The 6,928-nt window shown below is 56.6% G+C and overlaps 1 protein-coding gene across 1 annotated transcript; it reads right to left on the minus strand.

Moving 5' to 3' along the window:
• Positions 1-1,960: 1,960 nt before the first annotated feature.
• LOC100077615 (SYS1 golgi trafficking protein) lies at positions 1,961-5,957 on the minus strand. Its single transcript, XM_001508758.5, has 4 exons — positions 5,876-5,957; positions 4,346-4,617; positions 3,013-3,080; positions 1,961-2,201 (listed from the first exon to the last, which is right to left on the minus strand). Exons 2-4 carry the CDS (start codon positions 4,505-4,507, stop codon positions 1,961-1,963), a joined length of 471 nt encoding a protein of 156 aa, XP_001508808.2. The 5' UTR covers positions 4,508-4,617; positions 5,876-5,957.
• Positions 5,958-6,928: the final 971 nt, after the last annotated feature.

Raw genomic sequence — 6,928 nt, forward strand, 5'->3', positions numbered from 1 at the left:
GGGAGATTAGTGAAAGCCTCCTCAATCAATCCTATTTACTGAGCATTTACCGTGGGCGGAGCGCTGTACGAATGGGAACTGCTCCAGTGGCAACGTAAGGGACAAAAGGTTATCAACTAGGGCCCTTGGAGAGGCTCCGGCGTTTAAGGCTCCCTCCCACTGAGGGCACCCCCTCTTTCGACTGGAAGGGCTAAGAAGCGACGGGCCGAGAGGGGAGGTGAGCTCCGAAGACTTCCAGCGAGGCCTAGAGGACAGAGCGCGGGCCTGGGAGTCAGAGGACCTGGGTTCTAATCCTGCCTCTTGTCTGCCGTGAGCTCGGGCAAGTCACTTACCTCCTCTGAGCCCGTTTCCTCATCTGTAAAATGGGGATTAAATCCCACTCCCCTCTAGACTCTAAGTCCGTCGTGGACAAGGACCGTGTCGGTTAGAGTGTACTCTCCCAGGCGCTTAGTACAGTGCTCTGCACGCCGCCACTAAATACCGCTGACTGATCGTTACGCCCTCCAACTTCGAGCTCCAGCTGGGACAGGGTCGGTATCCGAACGATTATCTTGTATTTACCCCAGCGCTTGGTACAGTGTTCTGCACGTAGTAAGCACTCAATAAATACCACTGATAGGCAGTGAGTGCTTAAAAAGTAACGTTAAAATCATCTTCCTTTCCTCTGTCCTCTCGCTGAGTAAAGAGGAATGACCTCACCACTCCACGGGGCCCCCAAAAAAGAACGAGTTACCTATTACTCAACGCTCTGCTGCTCTGTGTAGGGGGAAAGCACCGCCTATTCTACGCTGTAAACTCGTCCTCTAATAATGTTGGTATTTGTTAAGCGCTTATTATGTGCAGAGCACTGTTCTAAGCGCTGGGGGAGATACAGGGTCATCAGGTTGTCCCACGGGAGGCTCACAGTCTTTCATCCCCATTTTCCAGATGAGGTAACTGAGGCCCAGAGAAGTGAAGTGACTTGCCCACGGTCACCCAGCTGACAAGTGGCGGAGCCGGGATTAGAACCCATGACTTCTGAGTCCCAAGCCCGGGCTCTTTCCACCGAGCCACGCTGCTTCTCTCTACACGTGAGCTCGCTGTGGGGAGGGAACGTGTCCGTTACATTGTTCTACTGTCCTCTCCCAAGTGCTCAGCACAGTGCCCCGCACACCGGAAGGGCTCGATAAATAGGCCTGACCGACATCTAAGGCACCACAAGGGGAGCACACACGGAAGAGTGGAAAATATTGTTTTTATGTACAAAGGAAGAAGGGGTTTCCGGGCGCCAGGAGACCTCCCCCGCCGTCCCTCCGGAGTAAAACCTCAGCGGCGAACCGATTCGCCCTCCCGGCCACCCCCCATCCCAGCAGCTAACGGGGGGTCCGCAGGAACCGGGGGCCGCAGCTGCCGGTGGGGGCCGCCGGGATCATTCCAGGCGGGACGGAAGTGGCTCTCCTAGAAGGGGATGAGCCCAGAAGGGTTTGGTGGTTCTCCTCCGGGGTCGCGTCCCGGCCGGTCCTGGCGAACCAAAGGATGCGGGATGGAAGTCGGTCCGTCCGCACGGGGAGAGGGGAATATCGCGCGTCTCTCTTGTGCTTGATACCTCGGCCGGCCCGGTGGTCCGACCTGGGCCCCCGTTCCGGAAGCGAGGACGGGGGTTAATTCCCTCTGACTGATCTCCTTCGGCTCGGGGGACGAACCCCGGCGTCCCAGGGAGGAGAGCCGGAGACCGGGATAAGTGATTCGCTCCACGGTTCCTCGATTTAAAACACAAAACACGAACTCGCCCCTCCGCGAGAGCCAGCAGCCGGGAGACCCTCTCGGAGCACCGCTCCCTCCCGACTCGCCGTGCCGGCGAACGTCGCCGGGCCACCGGACCGTTCCATCTGTGGCCAAACCGTCGTCGGGACGCGTCGGGGTGGGTGGGGACGGCTCGGTCGGGTCCGGAACCGGGTCCGCGGGGCCCCCACCACACCGTTCAGACGTTGGATTTGGGGGCCGAGTTGAGGGGGATCTCTTTGAGCTCCGTCCGCATGCAGAGGTATTCCCCGATGACGGCCATTAGCGCGATGCACACGGCGTGGACGAGCCACCAGGTGAGGGTGGAGGGGAAACGGGAGCTGTACATCCAGCAGCCCAGCAAGTGGAAGACGTGCACGGTGACCGTGAAGTCCAGGCACTGCTTTCCCCGCCGGATGAAGTACAGCAAGCCCAGGGCACTGCGGGAGCGGGGCCGGGGAGGAGAGACCGAGACAGAGAGAGCGGGGAGAAGTCATCGGGGTTGATCGTTAACGGGGAGGAGCGGATCGGGGACCCCTCGGGGGTGCGCGGGGCGGGGCGGGGGGGGTCCCAAGAGAAGCAGCGTGGCTCAGTGGAAAGAGCCCGGGCTTGGGAGTCAGAGGTCATGGGTTCAAATCCCAGCTCTGCTGCTTGTCTGCTGCGTGACCTCGGGCAAGTCGTTTCACTTCTCTGGACCTCAGTTACCTCATCCGAAAAACGGGGATTGAGGCTGTGACCCGGGACCATGTCCAACCCAATTTACTTGTATCCACCCCAGTTCCTGGTACATCGTAAGCGCTCAACAAATACCATAACTATTATTATTTCTTTTCCGCTGCATGACTTTGGACAGATCATTCAACTTCTGCGCCTCAGTTCCCTCCCTTGTAAAATGGGGATAAAATACTCGTTCCCTCTCCGACGGTGAGATCTGAGATCTCTTAGATCGGACTGTCTCTGCTCTGCTTATATTCTCTCAACCCTAGTGCTTAGCGTATAGTAAGTGCTTGAGCACCACCATCGTCGTCATCGTTATTAGCTCCGGCCTCAGGGCCGACACAAGAATCCGTCTTGGGAAACTCCAAATCGTCAAATGCGGGTTAGGGGATGGTCAGGGCCAACACAAGAATCCATCTTGGGAAACTCCAAATCGTCAAATGCGGGTTAGGGGATGGTCAGGGCCAACACAAGAATCCATCTTGGGAAACTCCAAATCCTCAAATGCGGGTTAGGGGATGGGGTTATACTCACCAGGTCAGGGCGTTCAGCACGAAGGCCATCATGGACAGTCGACCAGGAGGGGTAGAGAAGCCGAGGATCTAAGGGTCAAAAACAGAAGGTGTTAAGGGAAAAGGATTTTTGCCCTCCAGCCTCAGCTGGCGGCTGAGGAGAGGATGCAGAGATACGCAACCCCAGAGCCTTAAAGATGGCAGCAGAAACCGGGGCATGACTGGAAAGCCCCGATTTTACAGTCGATTAGACCGTCAGCCCGTCGACGGGCAGGGATTGTCTCTATCTGTTGCCGAATTGTCCATTCCAAGCGCTCAGTACAGTGCTCTGCACACAGTAAGCGCTCAATAAATACTAGTGAATGAATGAAAGCTCAGGAGACAGACACTTTCATCCTATTATCCCTCAGGCTCCGACCTTAGGGTAAAGGTACATGCCATCTTCATCCGATTATCACGCGGACCCCATCCTTAGGGTGAGGGTACTTGAGGAGCCCTGCCGAGTCTGGAATGCCCGCTGTCCACGAACACCTATTAGTGATCGTCGAATCGTCCATTCCAAGCGCTTAGTACAGTGCTCTGCACGTAGTAAGCGCTCGGTAAATACTATTGAAGGAAATGAATGATCATTGTGATCGATCCAGGTGCTTCAACAGATAAAAAAGATCTCCTTCAGCTTGGCGGGCGGGACGAGGCCCGCCCAAGAAGGAAACGATTCCGTAGGGAGGAACTCGGCCCTTAAGTGCTGCTTTTTCGACCTTTCCTTATTCTCCTTATTGCCCAGTGAGCAGAGGGAACACCAGGTAGGCCCGGAAGAACTGCCACATCCGCCGACAGCAAACTCTAACAGCAACCGGCGCTACTCGACAAAAGAGCACTCAGTCCAGTGCTCCGCGCGGAGCAAGCGCTCAATAAACGCGACGGGATGAACGAAAAGATCCCACCGTTCCTTCCGCGAACGGCCTCACCCTCCCTAGTATCGATTCTAAGCGCCCGTTTCTGCTGCGTTCTCCTACTGAGCGCTGCCGGGTGCTTAATACAGTGCTCCGCACACAGTAAGCGGCGTGGCCCGGTGGAAAGAGCACGGGTTTTGGAGTCAGAGGTCATGAGTTCGAATCCCGGCTCTGCCACTCGTCAGCCATGTGACTGTGGGCGAGTCACTTCACTTCTCTGTGCCTCAGTTCCCTCATCTGGAAAATGGGGATGAAGACTGCGAGCCCCACGTGGGACATCCCGATTCCCCTGTGTCTCCCCCAGCGCTTAGAACAGTGCTTGGCACATAGTCAGCGCTTAACAAATACCAACATTATTATTAAATAGGACCGAGGGACTTCTGGGACCCCCCCAGCTCCTACCTCGTAGTTGAACATCTGATCCAGAGAGGGGCTGCTCTGCACGAGGCTGTCCACCAGCGCCAGCCAGAGCCCCAGGGAGCCGTAGTAGATGGTCTGCATGAGGACTATCTGAGAGACGATGAGGACGGGGTCCCACACGTAGCTGCGGAACTGGCCTGCCATCCCCGGTCCCCGGCGGGAGGAGCCCCGAGTCTGGATGGGGCCCGGGCTCAGCACGGCCGCGGTCGGGGGTCCCGGGGGCTGGTGGCCATCGGTGAGGGGCGGCTCGGCACCTGGTAGGGGAGAATCCGGGGGTCAGCCGTCAGCCAAGACGCCCCCTTCCCTGGGGAGCGGGGCAAATAACGGGAACTGTGGGGTCGGTTAAGCGTCTACTACGTGCCAGGCGCCGTGCCGAGCGCGGGGTGATCGGGTTGGACCCGGTCCCCGTCCCACAGGGTCTTCACCCCCCTTTTCTATATTTATTTTAGAGAAGCAGCGTGGCTCAGTGGAAAGAGTCCGGGCTTGGGGGTCAGAGGTCATGGGTTCCAATCCCGGCTCTGCCACTTGTCGGCTGGGTGACTGTGGGCAAGTCGCTTCACTTCTCTGGGCCTCAGTCACCTCATCTATCAAAAGGGGATGAAGACTGTGAGCCCCGTGGGACAACCTGATGACCCTGTATCTCCCCCGGCGCTTAGAACTGTGCTCTGCACATAGTAAGCGCTTAACAAATACCATAATTCATCATCATTATTCTCCTGGACTCAGTTCCCTCATCTGCCAAATGGGGATGAAGACTGTGAACCCCAGGGGGGCCAACCTGATGACCTTGTATCTCCCCCAGCGCTTAGAACAGTGCTCGGCACAGAGTAAGCACTTAAATACCATAATTCATCTTTATTATTCTCCTAGCCTCAGTTCCCTCATCTGCCAAATGGGGATGAAGACTGTGGGCCCCAGGGGGGACAACCTGATGACCTTGTATCCCCCCCCCCAGCGCTTCGAACAGTGCTTGGCACAGAGTAAGCACTCAACAAATACCATAATTCATCATTATTATTCACCTGGCCTCAGTTCCCTCGTCTGCCAAATGGAGATGAAGCCTGCGAGCCCCAAGTGGGACCACCTGATCCCCTTGTATCCCCCCCCCCAGCGCTTAGAACAGTGCTTGGCACAGAGTAAGCACTTAACAAAAAATATAATTCATCATTACTATTCTCCTGGCCTCAGTTCCCTCGTCTGCAAAATGGAGATGAAGCCTGCGAGCCCCAAGTGGGAACCACCTGATCCCCTTGTATCCCCCCCCAGCGCTTAGAACAGTGCTTGGCACCGAGTAAGCGCTGAACTACCGTAATTATTATAATCCCCGGGCCTCAACTGTCTCATCTGTCAAATGGGGATGAAGCCTGTGAGCCCCACGTGGGACCACCTGCTCAGCTTGTGTCTCCCCCAGCCCTTAGAAGAGTGCTGAGCACAGAGTGAGCGCTTCAGAAGGGGGACGGTCCCCCTCGGGCTCCCCCTCCCCCACCCCAGCAGCACGAATACCGTAATTACCGTTGCGGCGGCGCAGGGGGAGCCGCTCACCGCCCCTTGGCCAGGGAGGCTTGGGGGGCCCAGCAAGGCCCGCGGGGGAAAAAACTACTTCCGGGGGAAAGGGCGCGGCGGGGGGGGGAAGGGACGACGTGGAAGCCGCGCCTGCGCACTGCCCGCGGCGAAGCCAAACCGGAAGTGGGGCTGCCAGTTCGGGAGGGGGGGCGGGAGCGCCCTCTAGGGGCCGCCAGGAGTGGAGGACCGGGGGAGCGGCCTGGGAGAGGAATAGTGATGATGGAATAATGTTGGTCTTTGTTAAGCGCTGACTACGTGCAGAGCACTGTTCTAATAATGTTGGTCTTTGTTAAGCGCTGACTACGTGCAGAGCACTGTTCTAAGCGCTGGGGTAGACATAGGGGAATCAGGCTGTCCCACATGGGGCTCCCAGTCTTCATCCCCATTTGACAGATGAGGGAACTGAGGCCCAGAGAAGTGAAGTGACTTGTCCACAGTCACACAGCTGCCAAGTGGCAGAGCTGGGATTCGAACTCATGACCTCTGATTCCACTGAGCCACGCTGCTTCTCACTGTTCTAAGCGCTGGGGGAGATACGGGGGAATCAGGTTGTCCCACGTGGGGCTCACAGTCTTAATCCCCATTTTACAGATGAGGTAACTGAGGCACCGAGAAGTTAAGTGACTTGCCCAAAGTCACCCAGCTGACAAGTGGCCGAGCGGGGATTCGAACCCATGACCACTGACTCCAAAGTCCGGGCTCTTTCCACTGAGCCACGCTGCTTCTCTAATAATAATAGTGGGATTTGTTAAGCACTTACTATGTGCCAAGCACTGTTCTAAGTGCTGGGGGAGATACCAGGTCACCAGGTTGGCCCCCGTGGGGCTCACAGTCTTCATTCCCCCTTTGACAGATGAGGGAAATGAATATTAACAGTGGGATTTGATAAGCGCTTACTATGTGCCAAGCATTCATTCATTCATTCAATAGTATTTATTGAGAGCTTACTATGTGCAGAGCGCTGTACTAAGCGCTTGGAATGGACAAATCGGTAACAGATAG

This window comes from Ornithorhynchus anatinus, chromosome 8 (genome assembly GCF_004115215.2).
Source record: "Ornithorhynchus anatinus isolate Pmale09 chromosome 8, mOrnAna1.pri.v4, whole genome shotgun sequence".
NCBI classification, from domain to species: domain Eukaryota; kingdom Metazoa; phylum Chordata; class Mammalia; order Monotremata; family Ornithorhynchidae; genus Ornithorhynchus; species Ornithorhynchus anatinus.

Bases quoted from the DNA above. Each gene is read 5' to 3' on its own strand.
- LOC100077615 (XM_001508758.5), bottom strand. From the start codon at position 4,507: ATGGCAGGCCAGTTCCGCAGCTACGTGTGGGACCCCGTCCTCATCGTC. The intron at 3,081-4,345 runs GTAGGAGCTGGG...TTTGACCCTTAG, and splicing joins ATCAGATGTTCAACTACGAG to ATCCTCGGCTTCTCTACCCC. The intron at 2,202-3,012 runs GTGAGTATAACC...CCGCTCCCGCAG, and splicing joins GTGCTGAACGCCCTGACCTG to TGCCCTGGGCTTGCTGTACT.